The 27779-nt window shown below is 30.7% G+C and overlaps 1 protein-coding gene across 2 annotated transcripts; it reads left to right on the top strand.

The window, feature by feature from the left end:
* LOC143226204 (endoplasmic reticulum resident protein 44-like) lies at positions 1-26641 on the top strand. Of its 2 annotated transcripts, none has more exons than XM_076456874.1 (13): positions 1-154; positions 1674-1743; positions 6931-7040; positions 9045-9090; positions 14378-14562; positions 15964-16079; positions 16353-16416; positions 18666-18782; positions 19315-19426; positions 21557-21698; positions 22954-23077; positions 23227-23337; positions 24815-26641. In XM_076456874.1, the coding sequence occupies exons 1-12, from the start codon at positions 116-118 to the stop codon at positions 23311-23313; spliced, it is 1212 nt and encodes a 403-aa protein (XP_076312989.1). In that variant the 5' UTR covers positions 1-115; the 3' UTR covers positions 23314-23337; positions 24815-26641. The 2 variants fall into 2 exon arrangements, with proteins under 2 accessions (XP_076312989.1, XP_076312988.1); XM_076456873.1 differs by lacking the exon at positions 1-154 and adding an exon at positions 384-530.
* The last annotated feature ends 1138 nt before the right edge of the window (positions 26642-27779 follow it).

The raw sequence follows: 27779 nt of genomic DNA, 5'->3' as shown, positions 1-27779 counted from the left end.
GATCCCTTGAAATTGTGACAGAATTGTACTCGTGGATAAACTAGTCATTTATTTAGGTTGTAAACATCTGTGTAAAATTGAATTAAAAATTAATTTTTTGTTTTAATTTTCTCAAATGGAAGCTTTGTATATTTTGTTTTCGTTTATTAATCTGGTAAGTTATGCTAGCATTTTAAAACTGTGAAACATTTTCAAGAACGCGTTAAAAGATATTATCAGTTTCTTATAAACTTTAGGTTTATGATTTGGTAATGATGTAATTAATTTTAAAATGTTACCAAAGTATGTTCATTGCGATTTCGTAACATTCCTTTATCTCATTGAAATCTCAGTCCACAGGTAAAGTTAGTTGTTAAATTGTAATCTAACAGTAAAACCGAGAGGAGGCTGCGTCACCATATAGTCAAACGCTCGAAATTTTACGTTCGACAGTATTTTATACGGAGCTATGTTAGTGTGTGAAATTGAAAATGTGTAGCATGCCTTGTCGTGGCGTCGAGAAATTACCTGTACAAATTTCAGTATACTATGTATGTAAAACGTTTGAAAATTGGAATGGAATATGGAAGACAGTCTCACTTTGAGACGTATGGCAAACGAAACATAGAAGTTATATTTAAATGTGATACCAAAGTATAATTAAGACTGTTAAAACTGTTTTAGGGTGTGATAGATATCAAAATATATAATGTTATTACTTATATAATCTGCTGACACTATGAGAGAATGAATAATACTCACAAACATTTTGTTTTGTGTGTGTGCTCTGTTCTGATTTTAGACCGTCAAAAATAAACATTATAAAAGCAATTTGTTCTCTCATCAGTGCAAATAAAACTTGTCATAAAGATACTTTGCAGCAATTCTCAAAAACTAAATAAAACATTTAGGATTTTACCTTGAATTTGCAAGAGTTACAAGTAGAAAAATTAGGGTTTTTGAGTTTATATTTTGATTGATATAGATGAGTTCTTGTGCAAAGATAGCTTATAACAGCTTGTAGACTGAAGCAGATGGAGGTGAGATTTATGCCTTCCTTATGATTTTATAGTAGTTAAATGTCAAACAATTTTGCAAAGTTAGGGTTTTAGCCCAGCTTTTCCTTTATACATTACAACCAAGCTAAGTGATGAAACTTTGCATAAAAACACCTATCAACAGCTACCATAGACTGAAACAGACAGATTTGGGATTTGATGTCTTTCTTTTGGTTTTACAGAGGTTAAGGATAAAAAAAAGTTTGTGATTTATACAGTAGAAAGATCTCAACTTTCATATTTTGTCTATTTATGTACATGTTACAAAGAGTTGTTATTCATTGTGTTTTCACTCGCACAATGCATATATCATGTTGAATAATAGAGGTTATTTGTCTGAAATGTAAATCTAAATTTGTGTCATTATCAATAAGTATTTTTGTAGAAAGACATTGACCTATCTGTTATAAGGTTGCAACTTAATATGCACTATTACTTCATTCTCTCAAGGAAGTTTCGTGATTATATTTACTGTGACTTATGCTCCCTAGAAGACTCTTTTGAGGATTTTATTTAATAAGGTTTATCAAGGTAGTCGTAGTGTATTTACTTGAAAATATGTGGCTTTCTTTTTTATTACATAGAATTGAATAAATGTATTAGATATTGTACAGATATTTTTATTTGATTTTGCAGTTTTGTATCTTCAAAAGTATCAGTAGCAAGGCAGTGCAACTAACATCAGAAAATCTGGATGATCATCTTGGTAAGTTTAAGAAAAGTCAGTTGAGACAGACATAATACACACCTGTATATACAGTATATTTTATCTGAAGGCTAAAAGAAAAATGTTTTTTTTTAGGTGAAGATCAACTACATGTAAAGATAGTTTAGACCTGATTATCATTTTACAAGTGTATCACTTAATACATAAACAATTCTTAGAGTGATAAGAGTAACAAAATAATTTTTTGTGAAATACTTAAAATTTTTTATGTTTTAAATCTTTGAAATAAATTATATTATGAACTATTTTATATGGTATATTTATTTAAAATAGCTTGAGATTAAATTTTTTGGTCACTTGCAAATATTGGCACTTACTTTAGATGTTATTTACAAAACTACCAGTCAAACTGGAAAAACAATAAACAAAATGTAGATTCACATGTGTGCTCTTAGGAGAAATAACTTGTGAAGTGATGTAAATTTTAAGGAAGCATTGTGTTTTTGTATCTTATAGCTGACAAATAAAAGGCCCATCAGTTACCATTGAATGATTGTTTCAAAAAGTTTTTACTTGCTGACAATTTTTTAATATAATCTTTTACAATTTCTTTAAATATTCATAATTATCTTCATCATCAATTTGCGAAAATATTGTCCATTAATCATCACTAGCTAAACACTGGAACCCATTAAATTTTTGTCAGCTTGTTGTCACTAATTTTTAGCTTTAATAGCAAAAAGTGTAAAAAAATGATACATTAATAAAACACTTGGATTATGGAAAACATGTATTTAGGAATAAATAACTTATTTTATACACATATATATTCTGTTCCATAGTTGTTGTTTTTTATTGTTTGACCAATGAAAAATTTAAAAGCCAACTAATTATTTAGTTCTGTTGATGACTAAACCAAGATTTTGTAAGTATGCTAATACACAACGTGTATTGCTTACTTGACTAATTTTTCTTGTATTGATAATTTAAATATATCTATCCACTTTCTCAGATAGTAACTGATTGTATCCATGATTAAAAAACAGTAGGGTTTTATCCAATAAATTGAATGCATGCATTAGGATGTAGGAACTTCATACTGGAGAGAGAGAGAAAAAAATAATTAAATAAATGGTGATGTATGTGCTGTTATTTTCCAATAAACTAATATTTATTTTATAAATCCATCAACATTTTATTGTTGTCATTGTTACTGGACTTTTATTTTTTTTATCCTTATGTGATTTGTGGGGAACAAATATTTGTACTGGAATATTATTTTGGGGATTGGGAATGAGGCCCTGTTAGATCTCCATGGAATAGCCTTAATTAATATCTCAGTCTGAGTATTACATTTAAAAATATATAGGACTTATGTTTCTTATACAATCTAAATGTAAGACTGACTTAGAGGTTTGGTATTCATTGCAGTAAATAGATAAAGTTATGATAAACTAGGTAGTTTTGGAAAATATTCATGAAGTTCCAAAAGCTTTTAAAGAAATAAAAAAAATTGTTTTGTTATAAATATATAAATTTAAGTTAATAGTCAACTCAATTACTATGAATTTTAACATTTTCATTACATAATTTACAAATGTTTGTACAACTTCTACACATTCTGTGTATATGAAATGTGTACTGTACTATACATTTACGTTATTGTTTAGTAATCGCATCTACTGAACTTAGACTGTTGGGATAAACATATTCATTATTCAGCATACCTCGTTTATGTTAATTTGTATTCACAGTTTTTGAACTCATAATATGCCATGTCGTTACACCCTGAACTTGACTACTCTGTGAAATAGTGATTTTCGTACTGTTCCTTTTGAAATCTTACTATGATGAAATTCTTTTATATTATTGTTTAGTAATCTTGCATACTAAAGTTGAACTGCAAATTTAAAGATTATTGATGTTATTGTCTTATATTACTTGTTTCTTTTTTAATAATAACTATGTTTTTCATAGATGATCTACTAAATTTTGTTACCTTATGAGGATTCCACTTGTTTGAGCTCAGAGCATCATTTTAAACTGATCCTTGGTGTGGATACCTGTACATGGTGAGGGGACCACCCAGTTTCTCTTCAGTTTACCTTCTCTGGGATCTGAACATGCACCCATGTGTTTGCTGTGTGTGATGACTTATGAAGGGGAGGAGAGGATCCTGCTGATTGAGGGGTCAAACCCAAATACTCCACTTTGGCCTTGCATTTCAATAGATGGATGGCCTTGGAATAGACTCCCTAGGGTCAACTGGCTGGTCCTGTAAGACTAGGGTCAACTTGAGTACCAGTGTTGACCATTCTCAGCAGGTGATGTGGATATTGTGTTTGATGCTGTTACTTGTGCACGGTGCTCAAGAAACCCGGCATTATTGCACTTTCCTTGCTTGGCATTGTATGCATCTCCAAGTAAGACTCCATGGTGGGTGGGGTCAGTAAACACTGAATATTTCTGCTTTCATTATGAATTCCCCATATCAACATAAAATTAAAATAATTAAAAAAGAGGTCATCATTAAACAACCATATCTGGACAACTCTGAACAGTAGTTTTCAATCCATTTTGCACCTGTACCTTGCTTTCTTATCTTACATTCTTTGTATGACAAACCTTTAGGGCAAATGCCTACCTTTTTTTTATTACTCAAAAGAGATTAGAGGGACTTACTGGCATGGTCAGTCAAGAAGCTACATTCTGGAGACATCTTGGTGGAAATATCTATCCCAAAATACAGTGAACTTTTCTTGAATTTGAAGGCCATTGGAGGTATACCCTTTGAGGTTACTCCCCTTACCACTTTGAATTCCTCATGAGAAGAATTTGATAAACATTCACAAGTTGAAAATTCTTGCTGTTTTATTCAACCAAGAGGATTCTCCAATGAGATGTATCTTCATTCATAAGGAAGAAATTATGCTACCTATTAAAGTTCTCACTTTGACATTTACATCATGTTCATCTGCCACTGTCAAGGAAGGTTATCTGAACTGTAAGGTAGGGCCATATATTCCCAACCCTTTCAGATGTTTTCAGTGTCAGCAGTTTGATCATTTGAAGGCAATTTGTCATGGTTTTGTGGCATGTGCTTGTTGCAGTGGAAAAGACCACAATGCTTACAAGTGCAAACTCATCCCTCACTGTGTTAATTGTAGTAGTTCCCACCCCTCTTACTTTTGTTCTTGTCCTAGGTGGGCAGAGGAGAAATAGGTACAGCATTTAAAAACTGTTAACATCATTTCTTACCCTGAGGTTTGGAAGTTATTATTCCAAACTCCTTGGGCATATACTGTTGTGTCATGTTCCACTGTTACAGTGGGAGCACAGACAGATCTTTCATGCCTCTAACAGATTCATTCTCCAACCATGTGAAGAGTCTTTTATCCTCTTTGGATAAGAGAGTTGACAAGGCAATGTCTACTTTTGTATCTATTCCCACCATTCTATCAGATAACTGTCAAGTCTGCTCATGCCCACCTTCTTTGGGCCTGAGATGTAGAATGATTATTCATTCATTCATGCTCTCAGTTTCTACCAACAGACACCTGCCTACTCAACTAAGGACAGGATCCACAGAGGTTGACAGAATTCCTTGCAATAAAGAAAATACAGCATGGTTATAAATCAAAGAGTTCTCCTTGACATGAGTAAAAAAAAAATGTCCACTTTGATAGCTGACCCATTTTTCTCTATCGTTTATTCGTATATATAATTTTTCTGGATACCTGGTCCCACATCAATATTTGCAGGAATGAGCTAACTGATACTGCAGCTAAATCCATCTGCTCTAGTGCCCAATACAGTCGTGCCTATGAATTATGGTCCTGTATTAAAGGTGTGGATTCACATCAGTTAGCAGTGGACTTAGATTGAGCAACAATGTGACAAGCCTTTCCAGATCAAACCTTTTGATGTTCCTTAGCTGTCTTGTTTTCATTCATAAGGATTGGAAGGAGGAATTTGTCCTAACTAGATTTCACATTGGTCACAGTTTTTTAACTCATCGTTTTCTTTTATATGGGACTGATCCACCAATATGTGACCTTTGTGTCACTTAAGTCACAATAGCCCATGTTCTAATTTCTTGTTGTTATTATGACTGTGAGTCATGTCTTTTCTATTGGGTTTACTCCTGATGTTGGACGGTGTCTAACTTATTTGTATTTTTAATTATTTACAATCCATTGGTCTTTTTAATTCTGTTTAAATATTTTTTGGACGTTGTTTAATTTTAATTTAATTTATTTTTTTACATTTTATAATTATTTTGTTTTTTTACTGGTTGTTTGGCACAGATAGGCTAGTTCTTTTGTGCCAATAAATGTCAACCACCCAACCATTTAAAATTGTCATGCATATGACATCTTGTAACATACACACAAATACATGCACAAATAAAACATACCCCATGAAGATGCAGCTCATTTTCCTGTCAGCTTTGTTGTCAACAGATGAATAGAAGAACAGAAAGCATTTGATGTCACCCTAATGATGTGTGTGTAAATGTGCAAAAGTTTTAATTCTTTAAGGGGGTGGGTAGAGATCATAGTGAACAATGTGTTTATTTTGATTATTTGTATTAATCTATCTGACATTACAGGCAATATTAGTGCATGGAATATCAATGGTTTCTACTTTCTTTTCATTTCTAAAGGTAAAAAACAAAAGTTATTTTGAAAGAGTCACTATGATTTGTTACTTTTGGAAGTATATTAAAAAGTATGAAATGTTTAGTCATAGTTTATTTGGGTTAAATTGCTAGCAGCCAAACCTCACAGCCCAGCATGGCCAAGTGTTTAGAGAGTTCAACTCACAAGCTGAGGGTGACAGCTGTGACTCTGTATCCCATCAAAGATGCTTACTTTTTCAGCATGGGGGCATTATAATGTAACAGTTAATCCAATTATTCATTGATTAAAGAGTGGCCCAAGAGTTAAAAGTTGGTGGTGATGACTAGCTGCCTTTCCTCTAGACTTATTATTATGTATTTTTCAAGCTTAACAATTTAATTTTTTTAATGTAAAAACAAAACAAAACTGGCCTATAAAATAATATTTCTTTTGCAGTTAGATTTTATTTCTTTGGAAAGTATTGTGTAAAATGCTGCTTTTTTTTACACTATTTGAGCATGTATTATGATTCAGGTATTATAGATCAGTAAAAAAAGTTATTAGTAAGTTGCATATTTCATGTTTATATTTTGTCCTCTTGCAGGAAACTATGAATTAGTATTTATGAATTTTTATGCTGATTGGTGCAAGTTTAGTCAGATTTTAGCACCGGTTTTTGATGAAGCAGCAGACCATGTAATGAATAAGATTCAGGTGAGTTGCATGACTTAACCACTCTTCTAACAACTATGTTCTTAGTAGTTTTAGATAAACATTTTGAAACATTTATTTTTAATAAGCAGATTAGTAGAACTATTTTCAGCAAAATTATAACTGTGTGTAACGTTTTGTCATCTGGGTAATTTGTAAGTGATGTTACACAGTAATTTACTATCACGAACAGCTTGTTCAAGGTGGTTAATTACTGATTGTGAGCTATTTCAAGATTAACAGTAATTGTCCATTGGCATGATAGTGAGATACTTACATTAACTTATAATTATTGTATGCTGTGCAACCAAAACACATCTCAAAATACCATACCATACAGTTCATTTTAGATCTGAAATTTAAACAAAATCCTTCATGTGACAGTATAAGCAAAGTTCACCATAGGATTTCTGAATTTGGGGTATTAAACTGTAAAAGTGAAGCTTTGAAATTAGTGCCGAAGCTGATGACCTTATAATAATTATGCCTCGCCTTCCTATTATAGTGATAGTGTAATAGTTTGTATCTTTTGTTCATGCATATTCGTGTGTTGGCCTTTATAAATTGATGGGGTAGAGGTGTAAAATGAAACATCTGTGACATTCCAATGTAATCTGCTCAAAGACTCGTTTCAAAACTGGAAAAACTCATCACTCTTAAAACAAGTGTGTAACCACTGTTTAATAACTACAAGTCAGAGTAGCAACTTTAATCTGGCAATAAGACTGATTGCATGGTTACTATTCAACCCCAAAGGGGCAACAAATAACAGTTTATGATCAGCTTTCAATTTTTTTACTAATAGATTGCTGTATAATTTGAATAATGTCATGTTTCTTTTGATTGGAAATCATTTAGATTTGAAAACCAGATTAACAGTCATGTCTAATTACATGGGTCATATTATGCTTGAAAGTTCACCCACACATATGCAAGTAAATCCAATTACACTCTCTCATTTCGTTGATAATTGTATCACTGAGCTCCCTGCTGTTTGTAATCGTCGAACAATTGTAATGTATACTGTATATTTGTACATAATATCTGCCTCAAAGAGTAAATGTGCTTGATTTGATGATAACTGTTGAGTGAGTAGCAGTGCTACACAACTAAAATTTGTGTGTGCGAACTTACTCCGTTCTCTTCAGATGTAATTTTTATGCACGTGTTTCTTTGGGTTCTAGTTTATCAAGAACCATGATGAAATATGGTAAATATTATGTTACTGTCTTTTTACGTATTTGTTCAGATCATCTTTTTATTATTTATGATAGTTATTTTTCCACTTGCATATAAATATTTCCTAATATCAGTATGAGAAGTAGGTTGCTTCCCCATTTAAGATGCTATTATGTTACACAACCTATGGTTATACAAGATGAAAGAGTAGAGAAATTTGTAATGAAACTTTATTTTTGATAATAAAAACATGCTTTGTAAGATCTTTTAATCTAAAATATTTTCATTTGATCAAGAGGTTAAAAAAGACAGTCAGTGCACACTGTGAAACAAGTCATGCATTTCTACACAGTTTAGTTTTAAGATTACCAGGACTCAGCACAGCCAGTTGATTGGAAATTTTATTATAGTGGCTGTTAACAGAACACTCACAGAATATTATCTGTAGTTTTTGTTTGTTTGTTTTTTCTAATATATTAAAATATTTTTACGTACCACATTTTCACAATAATTAATAGAAAGCCTGGAATATTTGGCATTATTACTTTGTCACTCACTTAATACTAATATCAAAATTAGAAGGAAACATCATAAAATATTTGTATAATGAAAAAGAGAGAAAAAGAAAATAAACATAATAGACAGAAATAAATGTCAATAGGAGATAAATACTTGGTTAGGCATCCCACCATATTACATGGCTATTCCTGGTGATCTTTAATTTTGGGAAGTCACAAGTATGTTAACCTGACAGTTATGTTGCTTTTTCTATTAATGTTTTATAAGAATGATTTTTACTGAAATTTGGGAGTTCTTTCATTTTCTCAGGATCCTGGGAAAATTTTGTTTGGAAAAGTTGACTGTGAAGCAGATTGTAAGTAGAACTTTAGTTAATGTTCAAATTAACATGTTATTTCATGTAAAATATCTTTTTTAATCATTCTAAATTGTATTATAACATATTTTGTTATTTATGCTCATTTAATATTACTAGTATCTCATAAAAAAAAAGAAAGCAAAAAAGAATTGCTTTTAAATACAGTTAGAGATGTTAAAAGTTATAAAATCATACATCAATCATGCTTCATTTAATTAATAATGGAATATTGACTTACATTGAATAATTTGTCATTTTTTATATTTTAAAGATTTTGAAAGAGTTATAAATATTTTGTGTTGATGTACAGCTTACATTTTCAGAATCATGTATTGTTTTAGACTGTGGTATGTGTTACGGGTTAATTTATTTGAGTGGGAGTTGCGTGTTTACCTTTGATATTTAATTACATTATGACTTTCATTTCAATTGTTGTTTATTTGTTCATTTAAAAAAAAGTATATGAAACAAGTTTTGGGTGGAACTTAAAGCCTTGATCCTAAGAATCTACTGCATAATAATGTAATGATTATGTGGACTTGGTCATATTTTGGTCATGAAACCTGTGAAGGGCATTTCTATACTGTACCTTTTCATCCTTCCATGAACATGCTTAGGATCTTTGATTTACTTACCAAAGCATCAGTTTGTTCCTTTCTCCATAATCAATGATACCAATATTTATGAAAAACTGATTTAAACATGCAGTCATTTCATACAAGTCACGAATGTATGTAGTTTGTAACTTACATAAGTGGCCCTTTTTTAGCCATGTCCATGAATGGAAGTCGATGATTTTCCAATTTATGTCACAACATATTTCTTCAAAATGTGTGGATGATGTTGTTGATGTTGTTGTTTTGAATTAAGCACAAAGCTACACAATGGGCTATCTGTGCTCTGCCCACCACGGATATCGAAACCCAGATTTTAGCAATGTAAGTCTGCAGACATACTGCTGAGTCACTAGGGGATGTGGATGAACAGAAAGCCTTGTTCTTGCAAGCAGTTCTATGGTTGCACATAAAAATACACCATTAATCATATTTTTACATAAATGCACTTTTAAAATTAAACTAATAGGAAAAAAAAAAAAATAGTTTGCATAGTATTTGATTGTCATTAATATAAAGAAATAAGTTTTGAGATATCTCATTTTAATGCACAAGCTAGTAAGCTATCTTCACTTTGCATCTACCTAATACATTTGAATGCTGCTAATGCCACTGGCTTTGAGGCAGTTCCTACCCAATTTAACATGTCTTTACATGAACTGCAATGATGCATGATTATGTTATCATGCAATAAAAGCCCTCCACCAAAAGTATGGCAACATAAACTCTATATGCAGTATTACCCTCTGCTTTTGCACTCCCAGTAACTTTATTCTTGTCCTCAGAATTGTGTTGAACAAATATTTTTAAACTTTGCATTTAAGTTCAGTTTGTTGAAATTTTCATTGTTAACAAACCTCTGATTTTTGTTTTATTTGGCTTTTGTTTCAAAAGCTTTAATTTTTACTGTGATTTATCAAATGATGGTGACACATACTTAGTCATATGTCAATGACTACTTACATATAGGTCCTGTTTATACTATTGTTTCTGGAGGTTCATTCTCTGTTGGAGATGTTATAGTCATTGTTCAGTGTGCTATGAATTACCTCATATTTACTGAGCTTCCTATTCCCAATTTGTTGGCTAAAAAATTCCTTCTTCTCAGCCAGGAATAAACTGTTTGACCATGACTTTAACCTGACTCACTATTTTGAAATGACCTTAACCTTCAAATTTCTTTCCTAATTTTATTCTCAGGTGTGTTTTTTTCCTTATCTTTTGCCTGTGTTCTTTATTATTTCCACTATGTGATCCACAATTCTTGGGGTTTACCTTGTTTTACTTCCTTCCTTGTTATTAGTATTTATGCTATTTCCTTTCTTTATTGGCTCCTATCTCACACCCAGTTATCTTACCTTTTTCATGTTTGACTTTTTTTGTTCTTGTTAGACTTGTAAACTTTCTTACATTTCTTCTCTTGATTCTCCATTTTTGGTATGTATTTGGTCAGCTTAAGGATTGAATATCTTACCTTCTGTTTTGCTCTCTGGTTTCACATTTTTGTCTTTTTCTCATCATCCTCCTGAATCCCCTCTCCTGCCTTCATCTTTCGTGTGAGGCACTTCATCATGCATCAGCTGGGTTTCCTGTAGATGTTCTTTCCCTTCTCCTTGCCAACTTGGCCTGTTTTACTTCTGCTCCATCTCTTCTTACTTTGTACCCCTAATGTTAAATTATTGGGCCAAGCTTTTTACTGTACTCCTTTTTATTCCTTGTGTGAATGATAATCATTAGGTTTCATTTCTTGATTTAGATGTCTCCAGTGATGTGCAGTTTTTTTGTGATCTGGACTGATGTTACATGGCTTCAGTCTTTATTATCTTCTTTCCTGCCCTTGCCATTTACTCCTATTACTCCTCTGGATCATTTTACTTCTAATCTTCTCATTCCATGCCTTCCTCTTTTTCTCATCCTTCCTCTACCATAAGTCTCATTCACTACTCTTCTTGTAAGTAAGTATCAGACACTTATCACTGTGTGAATACCCATCTTTTTCTCCTGCTTTTGATCTCATTTCTTCTCAACAGTTGTTTTTCACCTAGGTCTCTCATTTCACTTTTTTATTTTTGCTTCTCTTTTCATTTCCTTGGGTGTTCTGCAAAACCTCGTAAAGTATCCTTATGGTTTATATATTTTACTCAATTGTCCAAGCCAAAGAATACCTCTTTCATCGACTATCATGGAAAAAGCTAGTACTATGCCCACTTCTTTGACTTGCACTTGCTGGCTTTTAGATATTTCTGGCTGGATGTCTCATTAGGATATGGGCACTTCTCTGTGTCTCCTCTTCTTCTTCACGTGGAGCATAGGAGACCTTTGCTTCCACTTATCAGTTTCTAGTTGCTAGAATGGTGGACTTTTTACAATATAGAGAGAAAGAGAAATAAGGTGATGGTGACACTATCAGTGTAGTGCATGTTGCCCTTCAGGATCATGATACATATCTCCTGCCCTCCTCCTCTGAGCCAAAGCCTGTTCAGTAGTGTTGAGGTGAGCACACATGGTACGGTATGAACTCATCACAACCACACTATGTGTATTGGCTTGCTTGTGTGAAAGTGTTTGTACAGTTGTGTTCTCATTTTACTCATTGCTGTAACAGTTTGATCTAATTTGCCTCTTATTCCTTTGTTGTCAACACAAAAGGTATACCCTGATTTCGTTGAGGTGCAGTTTCCCAAGAGTGTGCCTCTGTGGAGCATCTGCCATTAGATGTCACACCCCATAGGCTTTCTACCGTGTGATTTCCGAAGGGAGCTTGTCTAAATAACATTTGCTCCAGCCCCTCCACCAATTTACTGTGGGATTCTAGCTTTCCTCTGTGTAGAGATAAGTTATAATCTGAGAATTAACATTTTCCTAATCTGAAAATGTATTTCTGGTAGATATTCATCACTTCACACATTCTCACCCATCTTTCCCACTTTTGATTTCTTTTTTAATGAAGTTATCAAGAGTTTAATTTCATAGGAGGAGCTACTGTGCATAGAGGTTGTGCCACCCTTCTATTGATGGAGGACTTTTGTTGCATGATGACATCATTATGCACCAGGAAAATTCATGTTAAAATTAGATGGTAGTTGCATCCAGGTTAGTGGCATGTAAATCTCCTAGGCACACATGTGAGGAAGATATGTTTCTAGGCTGACTATGTGAGAAGTGAGTAGCTATTTTTGTTTTAATGCTCTATTGATTTACTTAGCAGTAGTGTATCTGATAGCATAGGGATGTTTGTGTAGTTGAATTGATGGTTTTAGCACTGTATACTTTAATGAGTGTTAAATTTTGGGTTGGTTTTAAATTGGTTATGTGTGTTTTTGAAACATTGAATCATGCAGGGCAGACATATTATACCAATGGATTGAAGTATGTTTCTAAATTTTGAGTATGTTTTCAGTTGTTATTAGTCAGATTTTATATTTAGCTTGTTCATTGTCATATTTTGACTTTCACATTACATGTGTGTTTTGTCTAGTTAAGTTTAAAATCATATATGAAACGGAGGAAGTTTATTGGTGTTGTTATCTAAAGGAGGGTTCCATGTAACTATAGTTTTGGGAGTTGTCTTCTTACTTTAGAAGATTGTACATGTAATAGGACATATATTTTCATTCTCCATTTGTTGGAGAAATCTTTGATTTAGTAATGGCTGAAGATTAATAACAGTTTTGTTTGGGCTATGAGATCTCTTCCACAGAGCCACATCATGTGCAAACTATAGAAAGAAACTGAAATTTGGACACATTAATGGCATTTCAGTCACATACATGATGAAAAAAAAGAGGGCTAACAAGTCACCAGTTTTATTATTGATTGTATATTTGCATTTGGTACATTTTCAAATTAAACATCTATTCTTTAGATTACACCTTTTCATTGAAGATGGTTAAGGTTAGAAACTAAGAAGTTTAGTTGTTTTTATTCCATGTTTTTGTAGATGTGTTGTGGTGTTATATGAAGTTGTTTTATTGTAATTGATTTCATGTTTTCTTTGTTGTTAGCAAGATTATACAGGACCACATTTCCAGTACATATGCAGTCAAAGACTATAAATAGTTTTTCACAGGAATGTTTAAGCCACTCAGTTTGTTATTTGTTGAAATTTTAATAAACTGATTTTTTTAACAAGTTTAGTGACAAGTCTATTTTGTCTTTTCTATTTCAATGAAGTTTTTATGTTGGTGTTCAGTTTGTGACTGAAGAAATTGTAAAAGGATTTAATTTTTTCACCAGCATAATGTTCACCTTTTAAAAATGACCTAATCATATACAGTGTGGAGAATTTGCAAAATAATCAAAATAAAATATTGATAAAGAAGGGTATGTTGTAATACAATAAATATTTCTAATGAGTTTTACGCTTAAAAGAAGTGCAGTTGAACTGACAGAAAAAGTCCTCAAAAATCCATTCATATGTGTTTATTAAATATTGATGTGAAAAATTTAAAAACAAATCTTCACAATAATCTGGCATATCCTTTAATATGGAGTGTATTGCCACAGTAACTACAGAGGTATTAACATGTTTAGAGGGTATATGGTGATTTGAAGTGTTAAAAATGTGGCTAGTGTTTGAAAATAATTGATTTTTGTAATACAAGTAGATGTTATTTTACAAATTATATATACATATATAAATGTGTGGTCAAATAGTTATTCATTCCTAGCTAGCATAGCAGCTAGGTTCCACATCACCAAATACCCAACATTAAAGCTCTTACGAAATGGAAAGTTGACGAAAAAAGAGTACAGAGGTCAGCGATCAGTAGAAGCTATCACAGAATACATCCAAAGTCTCCTGAAAGATCCTGTTAAGGAAATAAAAGAGCACAGTGATTTCGATAGTATTCAGGTTTGTCAGTTAAATTTTTTATTTACAACTAAACATGATTGTGAATGAACTTGTATGTCTTATTCTACTTGAACTGTAAATACTGTGTATGTGTAGGTTTGATGACTTTCCGTGAAGGTTTGTACTTGGCTGTTAACATTGTATGCTCTGTTATGGGTAGAAATTTTAACATCAATTTTACATTATTGAAATTTTTATTTTATTTAGAGAATGAAGTTATCTCTATTATGTTGTATACTTTTGTTTCAGATATGACTAAAAGGAAAATTTTGAATTCATAAAAACTAGTTTTATTTTAGAATGAAGTAGAAGCTTTTATAAAAATATATTTTTTTGTAATTAGAACTGTAAGACATGTTTTGTGTTAATAAAATGTTATTTTGAAAGATTACATAATTTTTAATACATGGATATCTTAATATGTAAATGATTCTTCTATTTACAGTATGAGGTATATAAAAAGTTTCATGGATTTAATACATTTATATCATTAAAGAATAGTTTACAGATGGTGCTTTAACCTATCAACTGTTATTTTGTTTCACACTTTTTGTTTGGATTAGTAAGCATTTGGTTACTTTAATAATTTCTTTATTTTGCCATTTGCTGCTTTCATCTCTTCAAATATTTCTTCTAAAATTCATGTTCGAAATATTATTTGTTTTTCTCTAAAATAATTAGATTAAATTGTAAGTAATTATCAAATTTCAGTGTTTTCACTGTGTGCATCACATTGAAGTTTTTTACACTTTAGTATTTCCACCTTGTGGTGTATGTTTTTAGAGTTCTTAATTTAGTAGAAAAACTACAAGTGTATTGTCTTCATGCAGTGGTGAATTCAGTATACATTCATATGTGTACAGGTACAAAATGAATCACACTGATGTTCACACCAGAAAGAAATAATAATAATAAATTGGTTGTTTTTACTTAGACCTCATATGGCTGATGACAGTTGATAGAGCTACAGTTGTTAACATATAGGTTTTATTAACTGTTTTCTTGTAATATTTTGAATTTACAGCTAGATACTTTATTTAGTAGATAATGAAGGTCATAGCAGATTCTTTTAAAGATTTAGTTGTAATGCATGTTATCATAACAATCAAATCAATTGCATAGGTTCTGAAGAGTATACAAGTTTCTAAAACCTTTTTATTCATAATAATATGTTTTTCCATAATACATTTCTGTTCAGATTAATCAAAAGGAATCTTTCTTGGTTTAGTACTGTATCTTCACTTACAAACATTACATTAAAGAAGAAAATTAAAACACATTTTCACTGTTTTTTATATGAATGTGCTTTCACAGATTACATATATGAAGAAAATGTGTGAGGAGATCTGAAAACCATAGTATAATTTAATGTAAAAATGTATACTATTTGTTTTGGAACAGGAAGACAAAAAGACTGGGATATTGTACATCACCTCCATAGACCAGCGGGAATATGGAGTATTTAAAAAAGTTGCCATGGATCTCCAGGATGACTGCCAGTTCTTTGTTATAACAGGGTAAGCTGTGACTGAAACAAAACATTTGCTATTCTGCATACAAGTAAAGTTCATAAATAATAAATAGAGTAATTAATAATGTTTCAATATAAGATGTATTACCTCTCTTCATAGTTTTATCATATCAATATATTCCTGCACATGCTTATATAGTAATGATAATGTTGAAATTATGTACCTGTATCTCTAAAAGCATGTCATGTGGCTTTTTATGTTAAATGTTTTGCAGTTAACAACCAATGGGAATGTTAAACAATTAATTATCTTATTTAGAGAGCTTGCAAAATATCATCTTAGTGGTCATAGAAGAATTGTATTCAAACCTGCCAAGTCAAAGGTTAGTAGCTACAAGTATCATCAATATGCTGTTTATGTTTTTCACTAATTCTCTGATGTATTTTGAAATGCTGATAAGGGTGTTTTAACATTTATTTTGTGATTATGTTATTTATGTTAGGACATTAAATCTGTTTTTGCACTACCATTAATTATAGAATAGTAGGAAAACAAAATAAACAAGTATATATATATATATATGTTATTTTTCAACAGGTGTGTTAGATAATATCCAGCTACAGAAGTGCACTCTTTTTTTTTTTTTTTTTTGTTATGAATGAATTCAGTGAGAATGAAAAAATGTACCAGTACCATATACATATATATTTCTGTATTTTTGTGTGGTGTGTAGTTATGAAAACACACAGGCATTTAAATGATACTTATGCATGAATCACAAACAATAAATGGTACCTAAGCAGTTAACTTAGTAATGGTACAAAACATTATTACAGAAAAGAAACAAAGTAAATTTTTCACTAGTATTTTGTACCTGAACCCTTTGCTGTACAGTTTTTCCAACACAAAATTTTGAAACATTGTCCCAAATGACTTTTGTTGCTTACTAAAATTTGGCTTGGTTTTTGTTCTTCCCATTTTTTAACATAAGTTCATACAATATCAGGAATGTTAATAATGGGATTTTGTTTTATAACTTGGATGATTGTCTTGCTACAAGGCAAATCTTCAGAATCTGCTTGTACTTATCATCAGTCAGAATGATATTAGTTTTCATGCAGGTCACCAGTGTGTGCTGATGACTGAAATCTAAACTCAGACTTGTACTGGTTTCCTAACATTTTGCATCGCAGACATTGTAAATACAGTATGATATTGTTCTCCTTTATACTTTCAAACTGTCATTGATTATTAGCAAAAAAAATTCAAATTTGGATTCATCTGTTAAGAGCACATTTCTCCTGCTTTACACATTCTGCTGTTTATAATCTAATTTCAACCTTTTGGTGTGCTTACTTTCTTTCAGCAGAGGATTTCAAGCAGCTAATACCAGTGCATGCTAAAGTGTGTATTACAGTTCCCAAAGTAACATTCACACCTATATTATACAACAGGATCACTGGTCTCATAAAGAACTTTGAAAATACTAAAGAATCATAGTTTCACATACCCTTTTCTCGGGATAGCACACCATTCCAAATGATTTCTATATGCTTGTCTCAGACTTGGAAACCACAACTGGATTCACACTACTTCTGATGGCATAGCATGACTTTCTTTACAGATATTGTATTAGTGTGCTGTACTCTCTGATTTGCTAGAAACCATCCAATGATAGTGCAAGCTATCAGTATGTGAATGTATTCTGGAGCATTTCATTTTCACACTATAATAAGGTAGTGTTTACCTCTTGCACACTTGTTCCTCTCTTTTCTGTAATTGTTTCCACATTTGTGCATACAAACAAAATTATTTCATTTTAGTTCAATTTAATGTAAATGGTGTGAAGCTTAAGTACACACATATATATATATATACTGAGTTATTGTGTTGATATGGTTTGGGATTGATAAGGATTGTGTAATTCATCAAGTACATGTATATACTGAGTTATTGTGTTGATATGGTTTGGGATCGATAAGGATTGTGTAATTCATCAAGTACATGTATATACTGAGTTATTGTGTTGATATGGTTTGGGATCGATAAGGATTGTGTAATTCATCAAGTACATGTATATACTGAGTTATTGTGTTGATATGGTTTGGGATCGATAAGGATTGTGTAATTCATCAAGTACATGTATATACTGAGTTATTGTGTTGATATGGTTTGGGATGATAAGGATTGTGTAATTCATCAAGTACATGTATATACTGAGTTATTGTGTTGATATGGTTTGGGATCGATAAGGATTGTGTAATTCATCAAGTACATGTATATACTGAGTTATTGTGTTGATATGGTTTGGGATCGATGAGGATTGTGTAATTCATCAAGTACATGTATATACTGAGTTATTGCATGTTGTGTAAGAACTGTGAAATACACCAAGTGCACATATATGTTGAGTTACTGTGTGTTGCATGAGGATTATGAAATACACTAAGTGCACACACATGCTGAGTTATTGTGTGTTGTATGATTCATTTCTGTGAGAACAGTGAATAATAACAAATAAATGTACACACCTAGCTGTTGTGTTTTGTTATGTTTGAATTTGAAGGGAATATTGAAGTTTGCTAGGTATATGTATGTTTCTTATAATTATTGTGCTTCATTTTGTTTTAGTTAGGTGAGAATGATAAGTTATACCCACTAATGGATATCAGGTATGATGAACTAAGTGCTTGGATGACAAATCATTGCATTCCATTGGTCAGAGAAATCACCTTTGAAAATGCTGAGGTATGGAAACTAACAGTTAAGGCATATATTTACATTTAATCCACATGTTTTAAAGATGTCGAAACCACAGATATGCTCACCTTGGATTACTTACATCATTAACTAACATATATTTGATGTATAGAAACTGCAACTTGATAATTAATCTTGCATCTCAGTAGCACAGCATTAAGTCTAAGGGCTTATAATGCCAAACATCAGGTTCTGATACCTTTGGTGAGCACAGCACAGATGATCAATTATATAGCTTTGTGCTTAACTATGAACAAATAATTAATATTTATTTATTTATAAGGTGCTGGACTAAAATGTACCCATGTTAAAAGAAACTATAGTCTAATTCAAAGTCTGTGGATTCATGGTGTACTTGCTGTGGTAATCAAAGGGTTATATGATTACCCCTCTTTATTGATTTGAGATGTTACTTTTTTTAGAAGGAAATGTTAACACCACATGTATAATACTATCTCTTCATTTTTTAGCCTGTAACTCAGTGTGCAGGATAGATTATATTTTATGGTTCCTTTGGTAGGAATTAACAGAAGAAGGCTTACCGTTTCTCATTTTGTTTCATCACAAAGATGATAAAGAAAGCGTGAAGACTTATACGGCAGAAGTTCTCTCTCAGTTGAGTGCTGATAAAGGTAAGTTAAATATTGTTATGAATTTGTAGCTGTTGAATTTGAAAAATTATTTATTTTACATTGTAATTATTTCTGTATTTTATAATTTTAGAATGTTTTGGGAAGTCATAGTTGTAAATCAGAATTGGTCAAAAACAAGGTATTGAAGTAAGTATGAGATATGGTGCTTGTTGGTGTTGTTTTAATAATTATAACAATGAGTTCAAGTGTTATATAATTTTGAGATTTTTTCAGTCTTGTTAAATTATTGTTTATTACAATTCATTAATAACAAATATCCAAGTCAAACAGACCACATGCAGTATTCCATCTCTAAGAGACACGCATTTCCTAAACTCTCTGAAGATGATCTATCACAGAGATCACTGTTTTTGGCTGGATAACAGTGAACAGAGAGGTGAGATTTGTTAATATTGACAAGGGAGAAGGGAAGGTAAAAACACTGTTTACTACATTCATGTAAAATGCCACAGAAAAGTCTCTTCATGCTAAGCCTTACAGATCTATTTTATTCCAACTTTTCTTGATCTTGTGTCAAGGACACTACTTTGTAACCAAAATTTACATAATAGATCCTGTTGACTCAGAGGTGCATTATTAATAATATATTTATTATGTGAAATTTTTAAATGCCTCTAAAACTAAAAAGGATTTTGAATCCACATGGTATTATTTTGATAAAATGTAGGTTTTTATAAATGTGCCAAGGCTGAAAAACTGATAATATTATTGTAAACTCATACTGTTAGCTTGAAACGTGAAATTAATCAATTTTGTAGCCACCTAAAAGTGTGGTACTTTCATTACTTTTAATTCTTAAAGTTAGAAGTAAGTAATATATATCTGTGTTCCTTCAAATTGAAACCAAGCACAAATATCTAATCTTTCCTATAACTAGTGATTCAAGGGCTATTATATAGAAGGACTAGGATGGAATAAAAGTCACAAGACACTGTTGAAGTTAGATAAGTAAAATACACTTTAATGATGAATAAACAAAAAAATGGCTGATCATGTAATGGAACATTGCTCATTGATGATAAATTTCTAAAGACAGATAAAATGTTAAAACAAAAAGTAAAGAATGGAAACTTATTTAAAAAAACTACTTAAAAATGAACTGAGAATGATTTACACAATCAGTAAAAGTAACGGTTAAAAGGTTAAAACATAGATAAAACTTGAATCCCTCAAAATAGAAAACATTTTTTTAAAAGCACTAATACTGTATTCACAAGTTACATCCTCTCATTAGCTGGCTAATCAGAAAATTGGGTCAGAAGGATATGAAAATGTGTATGCTTTATGTGAAAATTGCAGAGAAGTCATGTGCATGTAAGTCAAACATTATCTAGCTCCATGATTAAATCTTACTGCAAGAAGGAGTATGTAAGGCAGAATTTAGTACATGACCTCAACTGGAGACATTCCAAATTAGAACTTAAAATTTTATAGTTGTGAAATGTATCGTATAGGAAAGAGGAGTATGTGGCATGCAAACCACATATAAACATTTTTACTTGTTTACTTATTGTCATGTAGAAACAAGACATAACTCCTATAAATATAACACACTATCACATAAGTGTCTTCATAATCTGTTTTTTTCAGTAGTCAGTTTTCAAGAGAATGACAGTGTTATTCTTATTATTCTTAACTAGAAAATTATATATACATATGCAGAAATTAATTGGTAAAACATGAATATTCTATATAGTATTAAACAATTTGTATTTAAATAGTCTATATTAAAAACACCAGATAATGTAAAAATGGTTTTAAATATGGTATTTAATGATATAATTTTATTATTCATTACTGTTGTATTTGAGGTTTTCTATTGCATTTGCAATTTTTTTAACAGATGATTGATTTGGTGCATAAAGGAAAAAACACCATATACAGTCTACTTGTTGAAGTTTACAGCTAGGGAACTAAAAATATTGTATCAAAATAATAATAAAACTGTGTATTAATTATAGGAAGCTAGTAATGTTGTAAGTTTTAAATAATTGACCATTAAGTAATTTTAGAATAATTGAATGAATCTCTTTAACTGGATTGCATATATTTGTTAGTGAGAATTTGGAATAAACTTGAAGAAAAATATGCCTTTTTATCACTATTTAGGTTCCATCAACTTTTTAACAGCCGATGGTGATAAATTTACTCACCCATTACATCACCTGGGGAAGACTCGGAAAGACTTGCCTCTTATTGCAATAGATAGTTTCCGTCACATGTATATCTTTCCAGACTTTAAGGATATTACGTAAGTAAATGCAGAGGGGCTTATATTTATGCAAATGTATATATTATAAAGGTTTGAAGGACAAAATTTAAGGTATATGTATATATATATATATATATATATATTAAAATTATTTTTACAGTTAAGGAGCTACATGTAACAAACAAGTAAAGTTTTAGTTCCTGTTTTATTCTAAATTGATTGTAAGAATACGTCACAACCCTTGCCATATGTAGCATTATATATTTGACTTTGATAGCTTGCTGAAGCATTGTACCAAACAATACATGACTTTAGTTGAAATACATGGCAAGTTAGAATTGCTAAGACTAGAGTTAGAACAAATTATGGATTACAACTACCTGAAATACAACTCTTTTAGACTTCAGTGATTTAAAGAAAGTACAAGTGGCTATAGACAAGATATTATACTAACTACAGCTCTCATAGCTAGAAGTAGAAAGCAATTATTACTTTAGCTGAAGTATATTGCAAGTATAGTCTTCAGATAAATATCAAATTGGAAGTTAATTGGTTAAAGTTGGTTATTGGCACTTTGTCTATCATAATGAATCAAATCCTGGACTTTTGTGCTGCAAGTCTGTAAACTTACTACTAACCACCCAGAAGACCACACTAAAAGTTTCAAAAGAACCTGAAAAAAAAACCTGGAAATATAAATTTATTATGATTACATGGAAGACTTTATGAATTGTTTAGTATCTATTACAAATTCAAGAATCTTCAGTGATTCAAATTTTTGCTTTACAACTTTAAAAAACAAAGTTTGCTCTTCTGAAATGTAATTTGACCTTTAGTGACTGTAGAATTAGTTTAAAACCCCAGGTTACTATTTCCGTGTTACAGATGTATATGAACATAAATATTACTATACATTTTCAAAATTTCTGAGATTTCTTTTTATCTTTTCATTGTATGAATGTAAATATAAGTTAATTTAAAAGTAAAGAAACAAGTTATCTTGAATTGTCAATATTATGATTTACTGAAATCAATCATAAGATTTGCGTAATAGTTTTCAGTTTCTTGCAAAAATATATACAGTTTTTGTACCTATTTATTTGTACTTAATACAAAGTTATTTGTGCTGTGCTCACTATGGGTATTGAAAGCTGGTTATTAGTATTGTAAGTCTTTAGACTTAACACTGAACCACTAGACATCTTGCAAATACTGTATTATAATATTCTTTTGTCAGCATGTAATAAGTCTTATTTTAACATTTTGTTACAATTTTTCTTCTTTTTTTATCTAGTGTTCCAGGAAAGATCAAACAATTTGTTAATGATCTTTATTCTGGGAAACTACACAGAGAGTTTCATTATGGCCCTGAATCAACTGCCAAATCCTCACGAGATGAATCTCTAGACATGAGTCAAGTAAGTTTTAGGTTTACTTACTTCAAACAACCATGTTATAGAATGATACATCTTTAGTAAGCAGTCAATAAATGTTTTTAAAATAGGCCAGTTTCTCGCACGTAATATGCCTTTTTTCCTAATTAAAACTTCTCCCTTTTTCTCTACAGAAAATCCAAAGTGATCCACCTGAGTCTTCATTCAAAAAGTTAGCACCCTCTAGAAACAGATACACACTTTTACGTGATGAGCTCTGATAATAAAGACCAGTTTCTTCAAAGGTGAAATATTTTTTCCATTTTTATAATAATAATAATAATTCTACTGTCAGCTAAGGAATATATAATAGTAATATTTACATAATCCATTTTCATGTAATGAAATTGGCTATACAATTCTGAAATTTGTTTAATTCCTGCTTTGCTGTTTTCTCAAGTATTATTTCATACCCTCTTCGGTTAAGAGGATTTAAATGGCTCTGGTCTTTTTGTAAAATGAGAGAGGGTAAAATTTAAATGACAATCTTAATTAATAGCTCTATCTTCATTTTTCACTTCTAAGCATTATTTACTTTCAGTGAAATGTTGTAGATATTAGTAATTAAATTCCACCGAAGATCCAGCTGGTTCTTATAAGTTTAACTTGTTTAAAGTTAGATACACTATAAAATTGTAATTACTTATGGTTCTGCCTATCTTTTAGACTTTGTATTTTTAGAATGGTTGTGGTTGATTTAGTTGTTTCCTTAAGAACTTGTGAGTAAATAAAGCCAGTTTTTAGTTTATATTAAAATTTCCATTGCACCAAGGAAATACTGACGAAGCCTCACAAATCTGGTATAGTATAAAAGATAATTAACAGACAGTTTGTTTTTCCTAATCTTCATAACGTAGGTTCACTGGGAAAAAAAATTACTAAACTTCCTAATAACTAGAAGGAACTTTTCAGTTTCAGATTAAATTTTGCATTTTTAAGCCTGATGAAGCAGTTAAAACTTGGTACAGAATGTAGTGTTTGAGGAAATGAACTTAGTCTGAATGTTTTAATGTGAAAGTATGAATGAAGCATAACTCAATGGTTGTGGTTGTATTTCAGGTTAATTCATGTCAGTTTATTAATCTCCAATATGTGTGTGTGCATACACCAGATTATGTAACTCAAGCACTCACAAACTATTTCAGTTAATCTCATCACTAGTTGTGTATGTCTTAGAAGCAGATTTTGGTTAGTAACCACTTTAAATATAGTTTTTGTAAAGGCTGTACAAATATGATGAATCACTAAAAATGGTCTAGACTTACAGATTCTGATGATATAACATTATAAAAAAGAAATTTAAGCCCCATAGGGCAGTCTAGGTTTGTTAAGACTTTTTTGTCAAGGTCTCCTGAGTGAAGCATAAGCACACTCTTAAAAGGTCTTCTCCACAAGAACTCGGACAGGAGAAGTGCATGAAAAATTTCACTCTTGATGTTGTTTAGAATCTCAGGGCAAATATTTTAGGTATTGTTAATGTTTTATTAACTAGTCCTATTATGAACACTTGTTCCAGCCTCACAAATCTGGTATAGTAAATACTCTTAAATTGATTTTTAAAAACTCCATCATAAGAATTATGGGTTATACTAGATCCTTCTGTAAAAACTATTTCCTGTTTAAAGAAATCAAGTGTTTCAAAGTTTTTGTGAAAGTTGCCTAATGACTAATAGTTTTTTAAATGTAATAAGTAATATATTGTGTTGTTTTTTTTATCTTTAGATACTGAAAATGGAAGCCTTTACTGCTGTTATTTTCATCGAAAAATAAAAAAAGTTACATATGTAAAATTCAACTTTTTAAATTTTAATTGGGCTCAGTTATATAACTTATACAGGGTGTCCTAGAAGTCTGGACCCATAGGGAGAATATACATTATATTCTTAAAGTCCAACAAATACATTTCTAATGTCAGTTGTACATGTTTCAGGAAAGAAAATACCCTGATGGCACAATATACCAAACACTAATATGTTTATATCTGTTAATGGCATGCAGTTTGAGTAATAAATACATTGTGTAGTTTTTATCCCTATGGGTCCAGGTTTCTGGAACTCCCTGCACAAAAGAATTCAGAAAAACTAAGTAATAATGTTTTAAATCCATTAGATATAAATAAAAATAATATGGTATACTTGTGATATGAAACTACTGCCTTTCTTGGATCTTTCTAGCTTTTTTTCTAAGAGAAATAAAACCAAACAGAACTTGCATACTGATATTAAAAAAAAGTCTTTATTTCTTGTTATCTCTTAATATATTCTAGTTTGTTATATTCTTTACTAGTATGTACAATTTTTTGGGCCAGTTGTGTCTGTGATAGTAGTAAATATATTAAATTTAGTAAAAGTTCATACTCGTATGTGTTAATTGAGTCTATATATATTTGCTAAAACAGTTTTTCTGTAATTGAAGTTACATTTTTACAAAATAGTATAAATAAATTATAAGCAAAACAGATTATATGGATATGCCACTTTGTCACTCCTTAGACCTAAATTTAATTTCAATAAATCAAAATGAAATAGAAATACTAACCCTTTTATTTTAATTCCAAATAATAGTGTGTGTGTGTGTGTGACTTTAAATGTATTTGAGGTTTTGTGAAGATTAAGCCAAATAGTTTGTTTAGTGACTGAATTAATAATAATTAGTTTTAATTACTGACTATGAACTTTAATCCAAAAAAAAAATGTTTCGTTTGTAACTCTCACTGCTATGGACACTATGTATATAGTGAAAGAGTTGTATATAAAAGACACTGTTTAACCTTTGTTTTAGGCTTGAAAGGTGAAATATTAACCATGTGTGCATTTGGAATTTTGGTTTCACTACCAAGAAAGGGTTTTTACTCTTAAACGTAATAAAGTTTACATGTTTTAAATGCATGATTAAATGGTAAAACGTATCTTTGTTTTTTAACATGTACTTAAAAAAATTTAGCCTGACAATGAAAGGGTTAAGATTTGATAGAAACTCATCAACCAAATTGGATGTTACTGCTTTACAAACAATTCCTACCAACTTGAGTACCATGATGTGTGATTCATTTCATGTCTGTAATTGGAAATGTTTTCTCTCAATGTAAGTTTACTACTGAAGAAAGGAACTTAAGGGATTTTCTAAATATTCTAAAGTTGTAAAATCTTGAACAATTTTAATTATGGTAAAATCAGAAGGAAATACCTTTAATTTTATTAACCATGATTACCAACTTAAATCTTTCACTTTTTTTTTTAATAAAAATAGTTTTTCACAAAGAATATTCCATGTTATAAGAAATAAAGACTTTAAGATTTAAAAAAAAATCTGGAGTAAAGTGTAGAATTTCTTTACATTCTAATGATTTATATTTTCAATATAATACTCTAGTTTTCTATCCATTTTGATCCATATCAGTACAGAAAAGAAACTGATTGTATTTACTTGCTTTGTTTTTGTATTTGTTATAGACGTATCTAAATCTTTGATAAGTATTTAATATCTTTGTGATGTACATTTCTATATACCATTATACAAATTGCAGTTCATAAATACGGTTGTTCTATAATCAAGTTGCTACTGTGTAGTAGTTCATGAGATTTAAAAAAACAAACAACAAATTAATATCAATGATGTTAAAAGTCTTGTCATGAACACTGTTTTACAAGCTTTGGCAAAAATGCTCTGTTCTCAGTGTTTGCTTTTGTTGCAATCTGTTAAAAATTGTTAAATTTACTGTTTGTGAGAAGTTTACAAAAAATATGCAGATGTGTGTGTTTTAATAAAATGTAGCACCACAGAAGTTGTCTGTTCATACAAGGAAGAAATGGAAGGTCGCTAGGATAATGTGTACACTTACAGTTTGTTTCATTAGATGACTGACACTAAATATTTAATCCTAAGAGAAAGAAGTGAATTCTAATAAACAAATTCACTAAATCAATACAAACATGTAAACAACCTCAGTTTGCACAAGTTGCTTAGCTAATATAAAACAATCACTTATGAACGTTTTTACGTATTTGTGATGTGGTGAATATTTTTTTTATTTACTTAAAACTTAACAGTAATTAAATCATGCTATTTGGTAGTTAACATGTAGTGTAAAGAAGCCAATATCAGCCATCTTAACAGAGTTCATTAGGACACAAGTTATTGATATAATATGCTGAAATAATAAACCTATATCAAAGTATTTACTTAATACTGCTTAAATTAAATTTCAAACCTTATTTGTGTCAAGTTTTCTTGTAAAAACCATCTATATCTAATTTCTGAATACACTAGATTTTTGTTGAAGTGTGCTTGGTTTTTATGCAGGAATAATTCTAAATTTTGGACTAGTTAAACAGATTGTGATTGATTTTTTATCCATTACGTTTCCAGCTTGTGGTTCTGATCTTCATATTTACTTGTGAATGTTATCAACACTAAATATGCAGTGATATACAAAATGTGTATAGAGTAAACAGACATTTAATTAATCCATTTTATCAGTTTGTTGGTAGATGCTGTTCATGACATATTGGTTGCATAGAGTAATTTTTTGTGCTTTTTAATACTTTTTTTTTAAGTGAGCTTAAAGAGCCAGGTACTTTAATTTGCTTTTTGATACTTTTATCTTAATGAAACAAATTTTCTTGTATAATCTGTTAGGCCCAGCATGGCCAAGTGGGCTAAGGCGTTCGACTCGTAATCTGAAGGT

Source organism: Tachypleus tridentatus, chromosome 9, assembly GCF_004210375.1.
Source record: "Tachypleus tridentatus isolate NWPU-2018 chromosome 9, ASM421037v1, whole genome shotgun sequence".
NCBI classification, from domain to species: Eukaryota; Metazoa; Arthropoda; class Merostomata; order Xiphosura; family Limulidae; genus Tachypleus; species Tachypleus tridentatus.
The sequence above is the reverse complement of the archived record's forward strand: the minus strand, read 5'-3'. Positions and strand labels throughout refer to the sequence as shown.